The sequence below is a fragment of the Euwallacea fornicatus genome, chromosome 3 (genome assembly GCF_040115645.1).
Source record: "Euwallacea fornicatus isolate EFF26 chromosome 3, ASM4011564v1, whole genome shotgun sequence".
Classification (NCBI taxonomy): Eukaryota; Metazoa; Arthropoda; class Insecta; order Coleoptera; family Curculionidae; genus Euwallacea; species Euwallacea fornicatus.
Window position 1 is genome coordinate 2,836,949 of NC_089543.1, and position 22,886 is coordinate 2,859,834.

At 33.1% G+C, this 22,886-nt stretch overlaps 4 protein-coding genes across 15 annotated transcripts in view; 3 read left to right on the forward strand and 1 right to left on the reverse strand.

Moving 5' to 3' along the window:
• The first annotated feature begins 274 nt into the window (after nucleotides 1-274).
• jagn (jagunal) lies at nucleotides 275-2,623 on the forward strand. 3 transcript variants are annotated; one of them, XM_066302865.1, is made up of 4 exons: nucleotides 275-596; nucleotides 649-824; nucleotides 924-1,148; nucleotides 1,530-2,623. In XM_066302865.1, the coding sequence occupies exons 1-4, from the start codon at nucleotides 500-502 to the stop codon at nucleotides 1,653-1,655; spliced, it is 624 nt and encodes a 207-aa protein (XP_066158962.1). In that variant the 5' UTR covers nucleotides 275-499; the 3' UTR covers nucleotides 1,656-2,623. The 3 variants fall into 3 exon arrangements, with proteins under 3 accessions (XP_066158962.1, XP_066158963.1, XP_066158964.1); XM_066302866.1 differs by having other exon boundaries at nucleotides 276-596; nucleotides 661-824; XM_066302867.1 differs by having other exon boundaries at nucleotides 290-596; nucleotides 683-824.
• A 734-nt stretch (nucleotides 2,624-3,357) lies between these two features.
• hrm (hermes) lies at nucleotides 3,358-13,696 on the forward strand. 4 transcript variants are annotated; one of them, XM_066302862.1, is made up of 5 exons: nucleotides 3,358-3,690; nucleotides 3,752-3,929; nucleotides 10,558-10,797; nucleotides 11,176-11,958; nucleotides 12,010-13,696. In XM_066302862.1, the coding sequence occupies exons 2-5, from the start codon at nucleotides 3,755-3,757 to the stop codon at nucleotides 12,819-12,821; spliced, it is 2,010 nt and encodes a 669-aa protein (XP_066158959.1). In that variant the 5' UTR covers nucleotides 3,358-3,690; nucleotides 3,752-3,754; the 3' UTR covers nucleotides 12,822-13,696. The 4 variants fall into 4 exon arrangements, with proteins under 4 accessions (XP_066158959.1, XP_066158958.1, XP_066158960.1 ...); XM_066302861.1 differs by having other exon boundaries at nucleotides 3,371-3,929; XM_066302863.1 differs by lacking the exons at nucleotides 3,358-3,690; nucleotides 3,752-3,929 and adding an exon at nucleotides 5,048-5,084.
• A 387-nt stretch (nucleotides 13,697-14,083) lies between these two features.
• Nucleotides 14,084-16,495, reverse strand: LOC136350790 (UPF0547 protein C16orf87 homolog). 2 transcript variants are annotated; one of them, XM_066302870.1, is made up of 4 exons: nucleotides 16,348-16,495; nucleotides 15,855-16,001; nucleotides 15,145-15,312; nucleotides 14,084-15,086 (listed from the first exon to the last, which is right to left on the reverse strand). In XM_066302870.1, exons 2-4 carry the CDS (start codon nucleotides 15,903-15,905, stop codon nucleotides 14,859-14,861), a joined length of 447 nt encoding a protein of 148 aa, XP_066158967.1. In that variant the 5' UTR covers nucleotides 15,906-16,001; nucleotides 16,348-16,495; the 3' UTR covers nucleotides 14,084-14,858. The 2 variants fall into 2 exon arrangements, with proteins under 2 accessions (XP_066158967.1, XP_066158965.1); XM_066302868.1 differs by lacking the exon at nucleotides 16,348-16,495 and adding an exon at nucleotides 16,060-16,188.
• A 572-nt stretch (nucleotides 16,496-17,067) lies between these two features.
• Nucleotides 17,068-22,886, forward strand: part of osa (trithorax group protein osa) — a 39,376-nt gene continuing 33,557 nt past the window's right edge. For all 6 annotated transcript variants that reach the window (XM_066302094.1, XM_066302095.1, XM_066302097.1 and 3 more), the window contains exons 1-2: nucleotides 17,068-18,076; nucleotides 20,949-21,329. In XM_066302094.1, coding sequence (XP_066158191.1) covers nucleotides 17,558-18,076; nucleotides 20,949-21,329 — 900 coding nt within the window. In that variant the 5' untranslated portion in view covers nucleotides 17,068-17,557. The remainder of the gene's footprint in view (nucleotides 18,077-20,948; nucleotides 21,330-22,886) is intronic.

A 22,886-nucleotide genomic window follows, 5' to 3' on the forward strand; every position in this document is an offset into this window, starting at 1 on the left:
TCTTGGAGCATTCCTCCTCCGTATATGGTTTTGGTTACGATTAACATTAATCTTCTAATAAGGTTCTTCATGAAAACATTTATTTTTATGCCTTTATTCTGCCAAAAACCAAAAAATATTATCAAGATTAAGTACGATTATTACGTTATTACGTAATTCTATTATTTTATCATATTCTTTACTGACGCAAAATGTGGATACATTGATCTAACCACTCCGACTGTTCTGGAATTAGACGTAAACGCTTAATGGAGAAACAGATTTTCTCTTACCTTTTCCCACTTTCTTGATATTTGGACTCCGTTTTTGAATATATTCTAGATAAGCGTGTCAAGTCAAAAGCAATACAAATTTGACACAGCTGGTTTTTTTCGTTTTTTTTATTCATTGGAACTGGGATACAGGAATGTGGTGGCTGGGCAGTTGCTAAGTTTATTATTAGTTTAAAGGAGAATCGTGTGAACAAAAAAAATAAAGAAAATGTCGATTGAAACCGATAATGTCGATGAAATGCCAACAAATCGAACTGGCATGGAATGCTCGGATGGAGGAGATCATGCTTTTAGGCAAAGAATTTCAGCACACTATCAGCTCAGGTATGGTTTAAACCCCCAAACATTAAGTAATTTATGCCAAAAAACCACTTAGTTTTTGTAATAGTTATGTACCCTAATGGTTGTAGTGCCCTCACCAAGACCAGACTTAAATATTGTATTTTCTTCCACTACATCCTCTCCTTTGCTATGCTCGCCAAACTTACTCCATACATTCTTGATCGATTCAACATCTTCATTCTGCCTATTGAAGAATTGGAAGTGCCTGAAGTAAGTCTAAACTCCTTGAAATGTTTGCACCTGTGTCACATCAAGATATAATACTTCTGATGTAATTTCTAATAATACAAAGTATTAAAAATCTTTCAGCCTCTTTGGTGGGAATGGTTCTGGCTCTCAAGCATTTTGTCCTCAATCTTAGCCCTTGATGCCATGAAGAAGAATCACTATATTCGCATGCGTTACTACATGACTGGGATTGTGTTACTAGGATACCTTCCACTTCTCAATGGCCTCCTGAAGTGGTTTCCAGAAGTTGTTATGTACCTTTATGCCGAAAAATACACAGATTTTGATGATATTTTTTTTTGGATGGTAAGTATATTGATTTAATTATTAAAATGAGTATAGTAATATAACTCCACATCAGGAGAGAATGATCTGGAAACTTTTGTTAATGGGTGATTCATTATAGCCTGCTATATTAGTTCTGGTAATATACAATGTGCTTCAGAAATCAACTTAGGAAAATGTAATACTGAAGTCATTTTTGAATAATTTATTTCATTTTTGGTTTTTATTAATTAAATGTTGAATGAGAGCTAAGTAAATTAAGAACTATTAAGGTGTCTCAGAAGCAAAATATTTTTCTTTCTATGCTTAAATCAATGTTTTTTTCTTATTTCATTGTAACATGAATTCTGAGCTACCTTGTAATATTTTTTTATATGAAATGGAGGAAAAATAATCTTTCAGGGGCTACCCTATGGGTTGCTATGGTATGGATTTATATTTCTTGCTGGGCAAGTACATTCATTTTCCCTCTACTTTGGGTACAAGTTGCTATGTGCTTGGAGGCTCAGGGGCACTCACAGGGACTAGAAACCCAAGTACTGAGAAGTGTCTCACCTTTCCAAGTCTTTTTGTTCTATTTATGTTATATTTATTTATTGTTTCACTTCTTATTAATTTAAAAAAGAATAGTCGGAGGGTTTTCAGGAGGATTAATTTGACATTAGTAAAATTTAATACTAGCTGGAGTTGACATTATGTGGGGCCAATCAATGTAAAGTCTATTGAATACCTGCTTTAATGTGGCAGCCATTTAAGTATTGTTAAGAATCAAGCTCCAATTTCCCATTATATTACACTCTGTAACATCTCAATCTAAAATATTATCCACAGTATCCCTTCATCCAGGGCCCTAACTATTAGAAAATTTAGCAAATTTGTGATGTACTTTTTTTGGATATCATTTTGTTCTTGTGAAAATCACTTATAAATCCTATCGAAAGATGTTATTTTTGGTTAATGGTAAGTTACTACAGGTAAATGGTGCCTTCCAATTTAAAAAAAAGTTCTGCTGTTTGAAAATCAACTACCAAGTCAATACTTTGTATATAATTATAAAAAAATAGCAATAAGAAGTTTCGTTCCTAGACTTAATCAGTGTTACAGTTCAGATTAAAAAAAAATGGTTATAAGTCTTTAAATATAATTTTTTTCCAATATGAATCTAATTCGTCAAAAATTTAAGAATCTGTGTTGACGTTCAACTGATGTTGCCAAATTCACCTAATATGGCGACGTTTGTTAAAATATTTTTAGTTGCAACCCTTAAAAAGACAAATTGTTTTTGTTTCAGATTATATAATAATTAAACTAAAGTTACCATGACCAACTTCCCTTACATAATGAGCTAATCCAGTTTAAAATTATTTAAACTATGAACATGTATGTATAAAATTAATGATTTAGGGGAATTAAATTATTAAATTATTTAATAATGTTAGTTTTCTAAAGGTTTTATAAAATTTATCATTCTGACCAATAAAATTACTTTTTAAAAATTGTGCATGTAGATGTTTCCCCTTCATATTTATTGCATATTACGCCTTCCTTCACCAATTTTGGTAGTAGTACTTTATGGCCTTAATTTGCAGCTTTGGTTGCTAATTTTATTAATAAAATGGTAATCGAAGAGTGTTAATTTTTGTTCTATTGGGCTTTGAAATGTCACAGCTTTTCGGTTGTTCAATTTATTGTGTTCAAAATGGTGAATGCAAAGTTTTGTCGGTCGTATGTTGGGTTGCGAGTTTTTCAAATTATTTCAAGCAATTAGAGATTAACACCAGTGAATAATAAATAGAACTACTATCTGTCTCTAAGGAGCGGAGAAGTAAAAATGAATATTTCTCTATAATATTAATTCTTTTAGATCTGTCTGTAATATTTTATGTAAAATTTTTTCTTTTTATAAATTATATCTTTTTATTTAAATAGCCATAATAAAATGAAATAAGTTACCCAAGTTGAATTTGTAGACGTTTATGGAATAATTTGAGCCACACTTTTAACATGATTCTCTGATAAGATATAAAATAATTATGTATCTAGGTAATTATACATGTTTCTATTTGGGCAATTAACGTGCGTAGCTACAAGATCAAAGGAAAATTTATATGAAATTAAATAAGAATCTGTAATATTGTTGTTTTGTTCACCTAAATGACAAATATAGTTTAGATTTCTCCGAAATCGCCACAGTTAGACATATAGCATTTAACTATTACCGGTTTTTGCTTTGTCTCGCTATGTGGAGTTTAATAACTTACGGCCTTCATAGTGTTTATAGTGCATATCCATCGTTTCTATTACATCTGATTGAAAATTACAAAATATAATGTGGTTTTTCTCTGTCTAAACACGGCAAATATTTTTACTGAGACCAGTACGATTGTTATCGGCAGACTTGCGTTTACAAAAGGTCGGTTCAAAGCGCCTGACTTACGATAAAATCGAGTTTTAGTACTGTATGGTACCACGATACGAACAAAATCAGCTGTTAGGTCTTTGCCGTTTCCATTGTTAGTAAAGCGCGACGGACGGTCGTACTGGGTCAACGTGTGTAACATGGGTTTGTACCGTTTGGGAGTCGCCTCGCCCTTGGTTTAATTTTGTAAAATAACACCAATTAGAAAATGGACAGTGAAACTACCAGTGATAAAAAAGAGGCCGAGGAGCCGCTTTTAGTTAAGGCAGTTAAAAATGTGAATGTCTTGCCTAATGTCCAAAAGGGCGAAGATGGGTGCCAGACACATAACAATCAACAACCCTTCCGGGATCTTAATCCTGCTGAAATTATTAGGAATAAAAGTAAGTGTTTTCGCTTCAATATTCATTTTTTGTGTTAAGTACATACTTTGCTGTTTTTAATGAAAACCGATTTGGTCAAGTGTGTGCGATATTTACCCAGAACGATATTCTGAACAAAGACGTATATTCGAATTTATTTTAAAACATTTGTTGGTTCATGCATACAAAACGTCTAATTTCCTATCCATCTACAGTTTTGTTCTTTAAAAGAGTTTTTTAATTTTTGCGCCAGAAATATATTATGCGAACATTTCAACAGCTTAATAATGTAGTGTTTCCTACGATTAATGGTTTTTTAAAGTCCTGTCTGAAGTAAAATCTACTGAAGTTTTCTTCATGACTAGTCTCAATATAGATCACAGAGGAAGTTTCAAACGTAGAACTGTATGCTAGTTTGTCTGATTTAATGTATGTATATACTATAGTGGCATCCTGTTCTACCGAGACCTTGACTTTCCATTAAACTACTATTAATTAATAAGTTCATCTATTCCGTCATAATTGATTTGCGAGAAATAGCAATTGCAACTAAATGAACTGCGTTGCCCATGTGAGAATGACTAATTCACATATAAAAGACACGCGTTTTTTAAGGAAATTATCATAGTTTACACGCTTCACTGGAATTTAATTGTTTCATAAATAATTCCATATATTAATTGTTTATGATACATTAATTGGCCGAGAACTTAAGAATGTGTCCCTTTTTTTCATAAACGTTACTTCATCTAGTTTGATGATGACTTAGAATAGTAAATAATTTCATTTTCATTCAGCGAGACTTTGACCCTTTAATTGTGAGAATATAAACTTGCATTTGGCGGGATATATCTTTGATATTTTTCTTGCAAAAGTTAAATTATAAAAATGTGATTCAAGAAATACTCTCAGGAGGCTTTAATTTGCGTATAAATACGTGACTAAAAAAATTTGGCAGAAGCATGCAGAATAATTCTAAACTTAGCGCGATATCGTAGGTATTACCCGAAAATATAGCCAATATCGCACAAATAAATTCGCTTAGTTTTTTATATATCACAGTGTATCAATAGAGGTGATAAATCGAAACAGAGCAATTACGTACGCTTTTTGAGTTAATAACTTGAGACCTAATAGGTGATGCCGATCTCATCATGTTTTATTATTCACTAACGGGTAAGTTACACGAATATCGAATGAAAAAATTCGCATCTTCATTGCAATTCCCATCAGAAAGGCCTATCCACGGTGATGGTTGTAGCCATAAAAGCGACTAATGTTGGGTGGTATTGTTTATTGTATATGGTAACGAGATAAAATGTGGTTTTTCAGTCAGCTGAGAAAAGGCAATTCAATAACGGTTGTATAATAACTTTAATAAATAATTGCGTGATGAATATTATAGCCATATATGGAGAGGTCAATGTTAAGGTCTTGTTCTTGCGTTAACTATAGTGGTGTTGTCATATGTATGTATCGGAGATTTAGTAATGATAAGATAATGAAAAGCAAACCGAAAAAACCATCTTGGGACGAAGTACGAACAAAGTTATTGTTACCGCCGTTACAGAATGGTCAAGTGATGGGAAATCCCAATTTTTAGACTATGATACCTCAGGAAGAGGCAAGAGAACAAAATGGACAGTCGAGATATAGAAAGACGGAAGTGTGGCCTAGTAGTAGTAAATTCGTTAGTTTGTCTTTCTATATTTTCTTAATAAATTAACTATAGAAAAAATTTTCAATATTATTTCGATATATGTATGTATAAATTACGCATTTTTAAACGCGGTCAATATAAGTTCAAAGCTAATGTGTTACTAATAAGTGTTTACCGATATTGATACGGGCTGTTTTGTTCAGTATCAAGACTCTGAACCCTTATGTAAATATACATTCAATGAGCACTTAAATGTTTGTCTGCGTTTATGTAAGTGGCTCGTCCGTTTATAACAATCATTTTGATTATTCTTGAACCTTACCCAATTTCTTCTGAGGAGCTGTAATTACAACATAAAAGCTAAATATGTGTAATTTTAAATGATGAGTTTCGTTAATAAGTAGAACATACGCATACAGAGTGTAACATAATATTATGAAGATATTGCAGGGGGCGATAGTACTCTGCAAAATAATAAAAAAATGCTAATAGACTCATAATCAAAATCACACCATTTGTGATGGACAGGGTAAAAAAGTTTTACAATTTTAATCATATCGTCCATTTTTTTTACATATGGCTTGAATAATTTTTTAAAATTTCGTACAAATATTTCATTTAAGACCTTCTACAATAAAATGTCTAAATTGTGGATAACCTTATACAGCGTGTTATGTTTTCTTGGGTCATGTACTATTTTATGCTTTTTTTTCTGTTTGAACCGTGATACCAAATTTAAATCCCTTCTTTGACTGGTTCGCTTTTTACTCTCTTACAGTATTTTATGCTATCTTTCATCGTTTTCGTGGAATATCCAAATATATCTATCGATACAAATTAAGAATTTAAAAGAAGTAAGGAAAAAATCATCTGACGCCAGTTATCAATACTCTGCAGCATGTAATTAAATTTCTTAGAATGAAAATAAATCCAAACGAAAAAACATAAAAACTATTGCAAATGTGCCACCCTGTATATCGAAAATGGTGCATTTTTGTTTATGGATCTATTACTATTTTTTATTATTCTTCAGAGAATTATCGCCCCCTGAAATAACTCAGTGATGATATGTCACACCCTGTATAGCGTTGGATAGAAGGTCATTCGTTTGTATCCATGAGCAATAAAGTACTTTGGTAAATAAAAAAAAATCCTTGTATGATATTTTAAATCTGCATTTCAATGTGTTACTGCCATCTTGGTTGTCACGCGTATATTATGCTATTACATGCATGTGCATCAATGTGTGTGTACATTAATGTCGTGATTTCATAATTGCATTTCGCAAAATAAAATGCGACCGTCTGCGATATAAGAGCCGAATCAGTATTGACTCGTGTTCATTATCAGATTTTTTTGAATTTCATTCAAGTTATTGAACTTCTAATAAGCACTTGTACTTAACTTGTTCAGTTACATATGTAAGATGAGTGTATATTTGAAAATCAAATGTATGCAAACCGTTATCTAAAACATGTATTTTTTTTTTGGTGACGATCTGTTGTTTTTTTCTGTGACTATAGTGCTGTTCGCATAATATTAAATGTTGCGTAATAACGATAGCCACTAGACGAGCCCTCATTTCGCTTCGCTCGAATGCAGAAAAATACAATATCTACATATACGGTAAAAACTACATTAAGAACCCAATAAATGTGAGGTGCCTCACAACGATATGAGAAACCTACACTTTGTTGTGAATAACACTAATAGGCGAACTTTTTAGAAGTAAATAGAAATGAGTTTTATTATTTCATCACTTGATTATGACCCCATTTGATCATTTTCTCAGTCACAAATACTATTTAATCAATAGCAGTGCTCACGTGTCCAATAATTCAGTCCAAGTAATCTAACTATTTACCAAGTTGTTTACTTTTTCCTATTACTGATGTGGCTTCGTTAGTTTAGCGTATAATAATTATTTATATGTTCTGTGAAAGGCTAAACATAATGGATAATAAGCCAAGCTGGATGATACTCGATTTGTGTACAGACGAACGAAAATATTGACACTCTTGTTAGGATGCTACCTGGCCGAATACAGATTTGATTTTTGAGTATTGTTAAACCGTATAACTTCGCAGCCATTTACCTGTGATTAGTTAGAGTTTATCTAAAACTCTAACTTATACACTCTGATATAATTCAATTCGTTGATACAGAGAATAACTTAGGTACAAAATTTTATTTTACCACATACTTAAAGACTTGAGTTATCTCTTAGGAGTTAACATCTAGATTTTATTTACTAACTGGGTTTGATATTTACAACTGATAATATCTACTTTTTGTTTACTGTTATTTGCCAGATGCGCAAATTAATAATGATGCTTGGTTTAAAATCATTATAAAAGTGGAGTACAACTGTCTATGTACGTTATACACACATTTTTTTCTCATATTTTGCATTTTTCTCACGGACGCATTGAGTTAATTTTTTTTAATTTCGCACAACTATTTTAATTGAGACCGTCTACAACAAAGTATCAAAATCGTCGATAGCTATATACAAGGTGTTATCATAATTATTAAGTTAGTTATATTAAGTTATATTAAGAATGTAAAAGAAGTAAGGAAAAAATCATCTGACTCAGATATCAACTATCCGAAGCAATTCACAATATTTAATCCATTTTTTTTATAAAAATAAATCTAAACAAAAAAAAATTATAAAAACTGAAAACGACCTCCTGTGATATGAAAAAACAGTGAAACTTTGCCACCCTGTACATGGGAAATGGTGCGTTTTTTTGAAGATGGGTCTGTTAGCATTTTTGAATTATTTTGCAGAGAGCTATCGCTCTCTAAACTACCTCCATGATGATGTGTTACACCCTATATAAACGCTTTATTATTTACATATGTATCTCTTTGAAAGCCATTTCCTGGAGTTTAGAGCGCTCTTTGAAAGCAATATCGACGTAAATGTAACCACTGACGCGAAACTGGATACACGCTTTTTTCGTATTACACATATTCTTTATCATAATTATATCCATAGGATCATTTATACAGTTGAATGCATTACAGTTTGCAACGTCAGAAATTTGTTTATGGTAGCTTTCGTCCGAAAATGATTTTCAGCGACTACATTCTACTATACATCATGCTTCCATTGTCATCTGTTTGTTTAATTAATTATAAACTACTTGCAAATAATTTAAAATTACTTATTTTAACAACAGCGTAGAGTACAAAGCTTTGTTAACAGAAATGGGTGTAATATCCTATTCAAGCACAGACGTCACGAAATATTTGTAATTGTTTATCAAAATTTCAACTAAGTATACATGATGCCCGGAATTACATTGGCGAACCTTGAATCACGCCGAAAATGTAATATTGCCAGCAGTGGGCTGATAGAAATATTTTAACATAGTTTTTTACCGGATGGTTCAAAAATATTTTGATAAATCGTAGGGAGATGGCATTATTTTTAGACAGGAGATTCTAATAATTAGAAAGTTTTTGGCAGAACGTTGATGCCTGATGAGACCAATAAACCGAAATACGTGACGCGAAATTGCCAAAAATCCCATTTCCATAAAAAAAATTAAAAAAATTGTTAATTTCTGTGAAACTGTTTGATATATTTTAATGAAATTTCTTAAATATGTTTGTTATGAAGTGCGCATGTTTTGCTGTGAATTTTTTTTTCTGCGTTTACTGCATTTCATCATGTATAAATGCACATTTATGAAGAAAAAATGGTACGTCAGAGGCTTTTCAGAATATAATTCTTGATTTATCACTTGTTCAATTCTGAAAACAAATACCTCCCTTGAAATTCTTGCGTCCGCCTTTTCGAGTAAAAAAAATTATAATTATTTTTCAATCACCCTGTATGCCAAGGATAAGATAAATTCTTTTTTGATACTGTGATAATTTTTTGTTGGTCGGGTCCGTTTTAACCACTCAAAACATTTTCTGTGGCGAGATAATGGCCGTTCGTATTTCGATATTTAAATTTTTTAGCCAGTTCAGAAACTACCTTCTCTTATTTTTGCTTTTTGCTTCTTAAATCAATGAGTGAAAGAAACGAGAGGCACAAAAAGTCTTTTTACCACGTATAGATATCGAACATGGGTCTAAGAGGAGTTATAGCAGTACAGTCAATTTATTAAGGTATAATTCCTCAAACATATTAGCCAACAAAATTGGTTGTCCTAAGTACTCCGTTCTGGCACGTGTGAACACTCGAAGGTTCCAGCGAGTTTCCAGATGTTCTCTTATGTGCCGATCAAACACAGTACATGGAGTTAATCATTACTGGTGTGCTGAATTGAAGCCCTCTCTCCCCCCGATATTGCAATGTGAGGTGGCCTGTCCATGGTTTCCGGAAGTCTTGAAGGACACCAAAGGGACATTTTCTACTGGGAAAGTTTAGAAGGAGGTACCCCGTTAGTATCTCCCAAAAAAGATTGTTGGGTGAAATGGGGTCTTTAGGTCTTCCCAGAAGTTTTTAATGCTGTCAGACCATGCAGAGTCCCAAGGGTTGTATAAGGTCTACTTGCTATTTTTCGCTAATTTATTGTTCTTATTTCTGAGACACCAAAAACAAAATACGCAATCAATTTTTGCTTTTGCAATTCGGGACGTTCTGTATATTGGTTTGTTCATGAGATAATTTTCACTTAATTTTATCATAAAAAAATAATAATTTAAATCGGAGCATTCATTTGAATAGTAATGAATTTCAGTAGCATCATTAAATTTTGCGCAGACGTTCCAGGATCGATCCGCGGATAATGCAAAACACGGCAGACAAGATTCTTGTTCTAGAGATGAGGATTTAAGTTTTACCTCTTTTTGTTCGTTTTTTTATCATTGTTTATAACGAAAAAGTGGGTGTATAGTTTAAGCGCCATTAACGATTTTTCAATTGTAAGAAACTGACTTTAAACCTTCACCAAAAGCTGTAGAAATAATGAAAACTTCAGATTTCTAGCAGGCACCTAATGTATCTGTATGAAATTAAATTTTTAGGTGTAGTATTACTAGATAGAAGAAGAAATGAAAAAACCATGGAAAAGCCGACTCTGGTACCCCCTGACGGAGGGTGGGGTTGGCTGGTGCTCTTCGGAGCTACTTTGGTCAATATCCTGGTTCCTGGTACCATAAAATCATTTGGGGTGCTACTAGTGGAATTTAGGGAAGCTTTTGCGGCTACCCCCTCGCAAGAAATGTGGATCCCCTCTCTGTGTTATTTTCTTTATAGTTCCTTAGGTAAGATCCTTTTATCTCATACTAGTCCTTAAACATACTTTTAATTGTGCTTTTGTCGTTGGATGCTTTATAAGGTAATAAACAGATCTGCGTCTTCAACGTTAAGGACATCCAAAGAAATCTTGATCGACAATAAAGGCCTTTAAATCATTTCAGTGTAAAGCTTTGAGAAATAAATATAGATCGATTAAAATTCAATTACTATAATATAGAAATAATTGGGTTTAAGATAACAGAAAATTTATATTGATTTTTGTTTTTTAGAAGGTTTTAACAAGAAGTTTACAAATACATTTTCCTTCAGGACGTATACAAACTAAATATCTGACAAATAATTTCTTTTGAAAATCTTTATGTAGCTTTTTTTTTTCGTTTTAGGTCCCATATCCAGTATTTTATCAGTTAAGTATTCATATAGAACTGTGACATTCCTAGGAGGGGCTTGCGCCGCCGGTGGAATGATATTCAGTTTCTGGGCCAGCTCCGTGAGTTACCTCTGCATTACATATGGCGTTCTAGTGGGTTGTGGAGCAGGATTATCCTTTCCCCCTACGGTATATATCGTTACAAGTTACTTTGTCAAGTTAAGAGGAATCGCAAATGGGATCTGTATATCTGGCTCAGCATTTGGCTCAATTCTATTACCACCATTATTGAGATTCCTCCTGGTATCTTATGGTTACAGAGGGACATGCATGATCATGGGTGGAATAACCCTTAACGTGTTTGTGGCGGCACTTTTCTACGATCCTGTTGAAAAACATTTAAAGAAACAGAAAAAAGAGGAGGAAGATACGATTGAGGAACTTCCAGAACCCATCCAAACAAAATTTATCATCAGCGAAGATAGCATGACATCCCTGCCGCATATACCTCACAACGATTCGTTTCTGGAACAGAACGAGATATTAGATATAGGGTTTAACAGAAGTGCGTCTAGTGCAGCTGTCCCATCTTTGAAGAGTCCGCAGAGAGAAAGGAAAATCAGCGTCCCTACTGGGAAGTTTGACGTGATGAAATATAAACAAGGATATACAGGGTCCAAACATAACATGAGTAATTCTGCTTTGCATGCCGTGCCTGAAGGGGGCCAGAATGTAAACGGAGTACCAGATGGTTTGTCGCATCGAGTACCTAGTTCAAGACGAATAACAAGGACAGGTGAATTGTAATTGAGCAGTGACGGACGATAATATAAAAATGTGTTTTTAGGTCCAAAACGAAGCACTTCAACTAGCTCATTTCAGTATGTCAGCACTGCTTACCACGGAAGTACTCTAACGTTGCAGCCAGAGATTTTTGCTAGTTCCTTTAGTTTAAGATCGTCGAAAGGCAAAAGGCCAACTACACCTGAAGGAGAACCAGAGAAAAAAGTCAAGTTATTTGACATTTCTTTACTTAAAGACCCCTTGTACTTAATCATCCTAATTTCAAATTGCACCAATGCAATTAGCTATACAAATTTCATTATTCTTTTGCCATCTTACGCCAAGCATCTTGGTTTTGATGAAGATAGTGGTGCCCTTCTTCTGTCTATAGTTAGTGCTTTTGACTTAGTAGGTCGAATGGGGGGCTCAGCATTATCCGACCTGACTACTTTCCCAAAATCCTGGTATTTTGTTTGTGGTCTTTTAATATCTGGCATTTCATTAGCATTAATGCCATTCTTCGGCAATTACTGGGTTATAGCGGCAGTGTGCTCTGTGTTTGGCTTAGCCTCCGGAACTTATGTTGGTATAACGGCTATAGTCATGGCAGATCTTCTCGGCGAAGAGCGATTGCAATCCTCTTATGGAATATCTTTATTTGTAAATGGTGTCTTGCAGCTTATAGGGCCCCCTATTTGTGGACTTTGGTTTGAAGCTACTAAGTCGTACGTTTCGCTGTTTTTCAGTTTAGGGGTCATTTTAACTGGTGGCTCGAGTCTCTGGAGCTTTGTTCCATGTATTAAAAAAAAAAATATTGCTAATGAGTCTTCAGATGAAGAAGGAAAAAGAAGTAATATAAATTCTCTCTCAAAATGAAGCTTTTCTTTTAAGTTACGTAGACAGATTAACTTGGGCATTAATATATTTAATACTGTTTTAACTCTTTCCACGAACATTGCCTTTGTAAATGTTCAGATATAAGTACCGGTTTTTTGTAGATCTAAGTTGTTTATGGTGTGAAGGAGAGGGTCTTAAAAGATTACTTTTGGTTAATATTTATCTTTATTAATCCATGCTTCAATAATATCGAAACATTTTCGTGTACCCTTTTTTTAGCACTGTACTGATAAATTTTAATTAGGTTAGTATAATTTGAAGCTAACTGGAAAGGAGAGCTCTAGCAACTTTGGGGACCGCTTGAAGATACACCAAATTTAATTCCAGAGACATTCCGCAATGACGATAATAATGTATTGTTCGTTAATTAACCAAATCTTAGTAATTTATGTCAGCGCCTTCATTTACCTTCCATTTAGTTTACGTAAGAGCAGTCTACTACTTTAACATAATACAATGAAAACGTCTTTTGAATATTTGAGATGTTGAATAATGTGAACATAATAATTTCATTTACTATCAAGAAAGCAACCGTGGCACCAAAAAAAATCTTGCTAGGATGTACATAATTTTTATACCATATTTTTTAATATTTACATCAATATTTAATAGGTTTCACATATATATTTATATGTAATAATTACCTTTAGTAAGAGTACCTACATCATCGTTTATTTTAATATTTCCCTTGGTGTAAACATAATGAAAGATGATTCCTATTAGAAATGCTGTTGTACCTTTTGCTCGATGATTTGTAATTCGATAGAGGTCGAAATATTTATCTTTAACTATAAATCTTTTATATACAGCAGTGTGATATCTTTTTACTATAAAATAAATAATAGGTGTATGTATGTTTTTGCTTTTTATCTAGGCTCACGCTTTAATGAAGAGAAATTAAAGACTAATAAAGAATTATGTGAATGCTTTTGAGCCACATGAGAAGCTTTACCCGCCTGACGTATTTGGTCTGGCTATGTATTCTCAAGTCTGCCGCATGCCGTGAGCCAGTTGTTTAACTGTGCAGGCTCATCCGCGGAACGAACCATCGATGTCCGTGACAGAAAAGACACGCTTGTAGAGATTTCCACGATAGGTTCCGACTCATAAGGTATTGTTCCAGAATCCAATTTCGTGAAATGGTTTGCTTTCCAGTTGCTCGAGACACATAGATGTCTTACAACCCAGGCTTCTAAAAAGATAAAAACTTATTTGGATTCGATACTAATTAAAAAGAAATACTCATCTACAATTTTTATTAGAAATTGCTGAAAAATCCATAAAAAACTAAGCCTGAAATGATTTTTCTGTACACAAATTTATTTATATATAATACAAAAATTACAGATATGTAGTATGTACATTCCCTGTTCTTTTATAAATGACTACAACACAGGGACCATTATCAACTCCAAACAATACATTTGACAAGATCTCTATGTTTTTCAAAAAAAATTAATAGATGCTTCTATTATGGTACAATCCTTACCTAATATTTTAGACAAAGAATATAATCCACTATCACAATATGATTAACTGAATCTTGGGCTGGATTATTTAAAAAAATAATGGGTGTGAAAATTCCAGAGCAAACTATAAATCACTTAAAATATATTTATGTATGTATATGTACAAGTTAGGAACTTAGAAAATTAAAGTGGTAGCTTTGTGTGTCTAAAAATGCTATACAACAGTATGATCCCATTCAACATCACATTTCTGAAAGGTGCAATTTTTAATAAACAATTTCAAATTAATAATAGACTTTACACTTGCATACACAATCACTTTTTTTTAACATGGAGCTTTTCTACACCCTTAAAGAGCTGGTATTGAATGAACTATTGGCCAGTTTCAGTTTCGTTTGGAAGATTTTTAATAATGTGGCATTTTAAAGAAAAATTAAACTCATTTGAACCCTAAATACACTTGTAGTGCATTTAGTGTTATTTCCCCTCTCAGTTTAACCACATATAGAGGGGATTTGAATTATTGCCTTCAAATTGAAAAAAATGTTTAGTCTATTGGTTTCCAAGTAACAATTTTCATTTTGTTATTGAGGCTATCTAAAATCATACTACAATGGCTCATCATCTCAGGTGTCAATTTTGTCATTGGGTCCTCTTCATCCTCCTCTTCTAGTTTCTTTTGTCTCTTCCTTCTCAGCTTTGGCTCCTTTTTATCTAGTGATTCATCCTCGTCATCATCTTCATCATTTTTTGATTCGCTCAGTCGCTTTTTTAACTAAAATAAAACATTTTGATTACTTAAACCTATATCCTTGACGTTTTATGAACATTACTTTTTTAATGTGTTTGTCATATTCTAAGGCATCATAATAATTAGGTTTCTCACGACGAACTCTTGCAGTTCTCCTTAAGTAGTCTGCTTCTAATGCAAATTCTCTTGCAATCCTCCGAGCATTGTAAAAAAAGTGCCCACAAGGGCATGATTTGCATGCAACTGGAACCTTTATAAAATAAACTACATTTTTAAGGCAAAAAAATGAATCTCAATAAAAAAACAAAATAATATAGAGGATGTCCCAGATATGGGAGCTGTCCTACTGCTTTTTTTATATAACCAGCAACATCGCCTTGGCAAAAATATTTTTCATAAAGCTTCATAAAGCAAGACAAATTATATTTGCAAATATAGGAAGCAATCATGTGTTCCATTTTTAATAAATATTTAATATTCAATTAACTGAATTTTTCTGTGTATTGGTTGAAAGTTTTGCTACAAATCATATAAATTTTAAATCATAACATTGTTCTCATCTAAGTTTATAAGTTGAAAGTAAAAGGTTCGGATAGCATTTCAAAATTAATAAATAAGACAATTTTTTAATTCTTGTGATTTTTGGTAAACACTTTTATTTAATAGTTCAATACTGACTACAATGTGGCACAAATTTAGGCCTTCACAAAAAGTGTATGTGCATTCGTAAAATGTGTGGTTTACAGTTTGCAGTTTGAAGCACATGATTATTAGAAGTTATAAGGGACTTACCTGGCCTTTACAGGCTGGACAGATCTTTGCAATCATTTTGGCTCTAGGCATCGTAACAGTCTCCACAATTCTGAAACCCTTTAAAAGGATTTTTTACAGCCAAAAGCGTCCTTTATTTAAACAATATATTTTCCAGGACATTTTGCCCTGAAATTTCAGAGTTATCAATCTTTGTAAAGAAAATGTTGTGTAACAATTAAATTACTAAAATAGGTAGCTTTGGCTTTTTTTAATTGCGAACAATTCGACAAACAATAATTTCTTGAATACTCAGAACAATAAATAAATAAACAACTATTAAAAAATATCGTGACGTCACGTCACGACGTCAAAGAGAAAAAAAAATTAAGGAATAAATATTTTGACTCTGAGTAAATAAATTCAGTTGGAGGATATACCTCTCCTTGTTTCATATGTAGTTTCTATGCGAGACCAAAAGGAAAGGACTACTTTGGTTAGCAGTTTTATAGATAAAGCAATAAAAAATACTTACAAATAGGTTCTTTGTTAAACAGCATTGATTTCTTGTTCTCGGCATTTTCGGATAATTCATGCTGAAGCACTTAGGAATCCTTTAAATAATCTATTTTGCACCAAAGTTTAACTTTACGTAAGAAAATTAAGATAATTAAAGAAAAAATAATGCACATTGCAGATTACAGGCATTAGTGGCTAAAATTAATTTAAATTGGAACAGGGAGCATCTTTTCACTTTTCTATACCCATAATGTTTTCGAATTTCTTCAAGAGAGGTCGCTTTGGGATCAATATGTGCCAATTGTTGCATGTAATGAATTAATATCTTTAATTTTCTCCTGGTAATAACAAATATCAATTCCAAAATTTTTATTGACTCAAGATGTATTCGATGTTTTAGCAGTAATATGTTTATTTGTATTCCGAGTTCAGCGTATTTCATTTTGTTCCTTGAGGACTTTAAAGGCATATCACAACATAGTCAAGGAAACATTTTTTTTTGTGATGTAATGATGACAAATGTTTTTTTTATTATGTTATTAAACAATTGTCTTTAATTAATTTGTACAACAAAGCAATTTCAAATACTTTCGCAGTTTGTAATGTGTATTTGCGTATATTATATTTGGTAATGGCATATTTTGAATGCTGATTATTTCGCGGGTAAACATCAAATTGTCAATGTTGTCAAAAGTTCTCGCATCATCCGCTAGGTTTCGAAGGTCTCTTTGGAAAAAGTGTTTGTCGAAGGAAAAGTAGTTCTCGAGTTTTATCGAAATTTTCTCAATTTTTGAACGCTAAAATTGCTTTAGACTTTAAAACAGAAGTTGTGTATCATGTGCTAAAGTTATTTGTTTGTGAATGTGACAGTCAGAGACCATATAGCTATAACGATTTCGGGACAAAGCGAGCGCGTAGGAAGCGGACTTTTACCCATAAACGCTATAACCTCCATTCGTGTTATTGAAGTAGCGACGGAATTAAACTTGTGTCAGATGTGGCTATCGTTTTAGAAAATTCGAAAAGTGACGTCGTGTGATATTTTTTAGGAACATATGCAGTGATACAGTGACATTAACGATTATTTTAGTATGTGTTTGCAAGGACCAGGATGTGAAACGGGCTCCCAAAATGAAGAAAAATATCCGTTGTTGATTATAACGGCGGGGTGTTGGCAACGACTATACAAAGGCTAAAAAGACCGGCAGCAAAACCTCGCCATAAAAATGAGTCAATATCGGCAAGACGGAGGCGGTGGGTCGACCGCAGTGCCCAGCGCCGCCGGTCAGGGCCCTACGACCGCCGGCGCGGGTCCAAACGGGGCTATAGAAGGCGAAACAGAGGCAAATTCGGGCTCGGGAAACAGTGGGGTCCCACCAGAGTCTAACGCTTATTCGACTGAAGGTGCTCCATCGGTGCCTCCGCCGGAAGCCGGTCACGGTTATACTCCGTTTCCCTACGGTTCTGATCACGCGTTTGGGCCAAGGCAGCCGCCGTTAGGGGGCCCCAAACAGTTGCCGCCACCGCCGCCGCATCGGTTTGTATCCGGCCCGCCGTTAAATCAACCCTCGGGTCCCACGCCAACACTCAATCAGCTGTTACAGAACCCAAATCCTGTGCCTCATCGCTATCAAAACAATTATTCACATCCAGAACAGCATTATAATCAATGGCCCCAAAAACACCCGCAAAATTATAATCCGGGTCCTGCACCACCTCCAGGACCTTACAGACAACAACAAGGAGTAAGTATTGTTCTCTTACCTTCAATTTAGTTTATTGTTTATTTTCTGCTAACATTTAACTGAAAACAACTATATATTTCCTATTTTCAACTTTAACTAAATAAACATTTTTACTCAGGTTTCACCCTTCTGAAAAATATATATAATGGTTCAAATAATGACCTAGACTTTCAGATTTTCTCCTATCACATACAAATTATTTTATCAAATCAATTCGCTTCTCTAGTATATTTGTATGATAACTTATTTTTGAGAAAGCTTTCTATGTCTAAAATTTCTGTTAACTTTAAATTTTAGGATGTAAATATGGGGTTGATACAAGAGAAATGACCTTGAACTTGTGTACTTACTGAAACATTTAGACTTTAGTATCATCTGACTTATATGAAAAAATATATATGTTATCTTGTAAAAGTATGAAACAAGTATTTATTTGTGATAGATGGAAATGATTATATATTTGGCTTTTTTTAATATATTAGTGTTCCGAAATACAATATTGGCCGGTTCACTATGCACAAAATGCAGCCTTTTTTAATTGGTTTGGTGTTTTTAGAACACAGAAAATATTACTGGCATGTGTATTTAATACAACAAGTACATGGTTTTTTAAAACCTAATATCTATACACTCAATAAATTTGTAATGAAATATAGTGTATCTCAGGTAAGGATGTCCAGTATGAGGATCTACTATCATGAATTCCCCATATTGAACACTTTTATCTTGGATACAGTGTATATAAGTGTTGTTTTCAACAAGGTTTTTGCCGAGATTATAAATAGATGAATGTGTTTTACCTTTTTGCATTATAAAAATTGCCAAAATATATTTAAAATTCATGAGCTTAAAATACAGTTTTTTTATATTTCTAGGTATTGTAAATTAAAATGATTTCCATTGAAGCATTAATACATTATTTTTCCTCACCTTTAACTTTTATGACTAACTTCAAACAGGTGTTATTTTTTTAGAAGTGTTGAAACATGTTTTAGACTCTGTTTTTAAAACTATTTACAAGGAATGGTGTTTTTTTAATGAAAATTTAACGGGCATGGAGTGTTTCAATTCCAGTTTGATAGGTTTTCAAGAATTAGTTGACAGAATTTTAGCTGTTTTCTCTGTGCTTGCAATATTGCCATAATCTAAGCACTTATTACTAATTTCTTATACTCTATTCATAATAAATTAACAAACCAAAATTACAAAGTGTTAGCACTAGGAAAGGGTGAATGACCTATAAGGAGATGATTAAATTTGTTGGGCTTTTAGTTAATATCATTACATCATAGATCTTTACTTAACTAGAGCTAGGTAGACAGGATATTTAGTCTTGAGGGTTCCCACTTAATCTTCAACCTTTTCCTGACATTGTTTATTTAATTCTGTGGTTCTCTTGGTTAAATATTGCTTCTAAGACCTCCTTGAAATAAACGATTGGTAATTTTTTCATAGTTTTTACCCATTCAAGCAGTTATTTCTTAACACACCTAAATATCTACTTGAAACAGAAGATGTTATTAAATACAAAGATTTGAAGATATCTAATAAGATAATTTTTGGTAAACCAAACATCCAATTGGATTTTCAAATTCGGCATTAAATTTCATTGTAGTTTTTATGATACTTTTAAATTATTGATATTTTAAGCATGACATTTTTGGCACTTTTGAGTGGCAGGTCTTTGACCTTATTTTCAATATTATTTTCTAATTTCAAACCGTTTTATTTTCATTTTTTGAAAAAAAAAACAGAAACATAAGTAGATAAAAGACTCATTTCTTTCAAGTGGGTATTCACTCTACATATATTTGAAAATAAAAAAAATTTGTATATAGGGCCTTTGGATAAAAAAAACTGTGAATGCATAGTTAAAAAATAGTAATGTGCTGCTATATCCTTGTTTTTTAGTATGATATGTGATGCCAGCATTAACATAAAAATATGTTTTTTCTTAAATTCTAAAGGTCAATAACTTGTACAGTTGAAAGTCAAACTAGACTAGAATATCAAATGCTACTTGAACTATTCTTAGAATCCAGGTGAGAATATGAATAAGAACAAGACAATTCTGTGTAGTATATTATGTTCAATATAATGGCTGTGTCCAGGGTCTGCATGATTTTGATATGTCTTTCATATGAGAGACAGTATGTTAAGTTTTAGAAATTCATTTGCATTTTATTATTAACTCCTTTTGTTTTTTGGTATAGCATGTTTTTTTTGCATTTGTACCATTTTATTGTTTCAAATAGTTTTTTTCACACTGGTCTACCATCGTTGGAACTTAACAAGATAACTAAACATATTCAGACAGTATTGCCATCATATTTTAGGATATATTGTAGAAAATTTTGCTAAATAAATTTTCATCTATTCTCTTGCAAATACTTTGAAATAGTGAAAAATAAGGTAAAATTAAACTTTTTGATTAGATGTGATCAGTATACATCACATATAATAATAAACGTCCCATGACTTCAGAAAATTATTAGTAGTGTTCACACTCTAATGGCCTTCATGTGACCCCCCAAAAATTCTAATCTGATTGCTTACATTGTATTTTTTCACCATTAATTGATAGGTTTAAGCCAAAGTCAATTATAATAATAACATCCTGAAAAGTTAAATATTGTAATTGTTAAACATTTCGTTAATAAATATTTGAAATTTCTATGTTAGAGCTGTGTAACAAATGTTTAGGGGCTCATGTTAGTGTTATGTATTTATCATAAATTCAGCATGTTATTATTTAATTAACAGTTTGATCTTTGATATAAGATTATGTATATGTTTGCATATCTGGAGCATTTGTAGTATTGTCCTTATATCAAAAAGACGTTGGAGATGTTAATTTATATTTTATTTACAGTTTTGTCCAACCTACGGAGGGGGATACGATTCACGAAATAGCTGGCCGGGCGGTCCTCCGCCCTCGGGAGCGTCCCCTCACTCCCAACACAGCGGTCCAGGTAGTCCCGGCCAGCCTCAACCTTCGCAGCAAACGCAAAATCAACCTCCCAGTTCTCAACCTCCGCAAAACTCCACTAGTTCTGTGCCTGTAAGTCAACCCTCACCTCAACCCACGCAGCCGCCCATTAGTCATTCACCTGGTCCCGGCCCTGGAGGACAAATGCCTCCTAGTCCTCAGCAACACAATCACCAACACCAACCTCCTCCTGGTCACCAGCAGGGGTTTCCTAGTCGTCCACCCCCTCCGACGACGCCCAATGCTCATGCCCCTGATCCTGCGGTAAGTTTATTTAATAATTGTTTGCTTTAACTAGATTTATTATTAAATTAGCAGAAAGGAATTTAGTTGATCTTTGGCCTGGTCAGAACCTTGCAAATTGTCGGTAGGTTTGTGCTTTTCTCATAATAACTTCATGACTGTTCTGGATAAGAAGGCATTCCACTGGGATCTCCTAAATCATAAGAGATAAGAGTAATAGTTAAAGTAAAAGAAACGTGCGCCTTATTGTTGGCTGTGGCTCTGATTCAGGTCGGGGTCCCCCTCGATATCGCTCTGTTCCGATGAAGACATTTATTGATCTATTCCCCAGTGGATTGACTCTTTTTTCGATTAACGAAATCACAATAATATCTCCTGACTATGCGTGTATGAGATCTAACATCATAAATATAGAAGTACGCGAAAAACAGATGAGAATCATTTAAAAGTCGTGACGGAAGTTTAACCCTAAACTTGTGAGACCTCTACTTTACTTTAATCAATATTTTTATCTGTATTGCAAAAATCTCCGTGCCGACGATTTAACTAGATTGGAAAATTTACACGATGCTGAAGAAAGCTACTGCATGTTATTTGTTTATTACACGTTATAAATTATTTATTGCTATATTTTTCCATAGAGGAAAAAATGTTATACCTTTATTCCTTGCATTTAGGCACAGTACAAAAGCTGTGAATTACACAACCTTTCTACAAGTTTGCTGTTAGAGATCTCTTTCAGAAAAACAAACAGAAATCCACTTAATCTATGGCAGCTGGTACAAATTTTAATAAGCATGTTAGTTTTGTTTATCAGAAAATATAAATGAAGGAGTCACTTAACATGACCTAGCTCAACATTAACAATGTTAGCAAATCATTATATTAAAGAACCTACTTCCGGGAATTCCGAACTATTTTTAAAGCAGATTTTTATCCTAGCAATTACACAGTAAAGCTATCACATACGTACCTCACTGTAAGCCTAAGTTTTTGTTTGTGTTTGCTTAATTACTACACTGGGTGACTGATTCCAAGGACTATATAGTGTGGTAATTTGACCATCAATTGCTACTAGTTACCCTTATACTTACAAAGTAATTCATATATGAGTTTTTACCAACGACAAACCAATTGATGTCTGCCACAGTGACCCATTAATATTGGTACAATTGAGTAATGGCGCCAATTATGAAATTCGGTTGGTCCGGAAGGCTGCAGGTTGTTCGTCTAAGGCTTTAATGAAACAACAGCTCATAAAAATATTTTCCACTTTCTTTAAATAGAATAAGAGCTTAAAATAAACATATACATTAATGAATTGATTGAAGAGCGTTTACATAATAAACGGAATTTAATGCCAATGTAATGACCTAGAAAACAGAAATATATTTATTTACCTTTGTAAAGAAATCATGCCAGTGAGTATTTGAACACTAACCTAGGACAAAATAGGTTGAAACTAAAAATATGTTAGACATTACTTTTGAAATCTATCAATTTCAGGTTAATTGAGTTTTAGGTAAATGATGTTTTAGAACAGTTGTTCTCCTTTTAGCATAACGGTATTGTTTGAAT

What these genes read in the sequence shown, in the direction of transcription:
- jagn (XM_066302865.1), top strand. Translation starts at nt 500, where the DNA reads ATGTCGATGAAATGCCAACAAATCGAACTGGCATGGAATGCTCGGATG. An exon ending in TCAGCACACTATCAGCTCAG is followed by an intron (nt 597 to 648) that starts GTATGGTTTAAA and finishes AAAACCACTTAG; the next exon opens with TTTTTGTAATAGTTATGTAC. An exon ending in AAGAATTGGAAGTGCCTGAA is followed by an intron (nt 825 to 923) that starts GTAAGTCTAAAC and finishes AAAATCTTTCAG; the next exon opens with CCTCTTTGGTGGGAATGGTT.
- hrm (XM_066302862.1), top strand. Translation starts at nt 3,755, where the DNA reads ATGGACAGTGAAACTACCAGTGATAAAAAAGAGGCCGAGGAGCCGCTT. An exon ending in TGAAATTATTAGGAATAAAA is followed by an intron (nt 3,930 to 10,557) that starts GTAAGTGTTTTC and finishes TTAAATTTTTAG; the next exon opens with GTGTAGTATTACTAGATAGA. An exon ending in AAGACGAATAACAAGGACAG is followed by an intron (nt 11,959 to 12,009) that starts GTGAATTGTAAT and finishes ATGTGTTTTTAG; the next exon opens with GTCCAAAACGAAGCACTTCA.
- LOC136350790 (XM_066302870.1), bottom strand. Translation starts at nt 15,905, where the DNA reads ATGCCTAGAGCCAAAATGATTGCAAAGATCTGTCCAGCCTGTAAAGGC. An exon ending in GTCCAGCCTGTAAAGGCCAG is followed by an intron (nt 15,313 to 15,854) that starts GTAAGTCCCTTA and finishes TATTTTATAAAG; the next exon opens with GTTCCAGTTGCATGCAAATC. An exon ending in ATGACAAACACATTAAAAAA is followed by an intron (nt 15,087 to 15,144) that starts GTAATGTTCATA and finishes GTTTTATTTTAG; the next exon opens with TTAAAAAAGCGACTGAGCGA.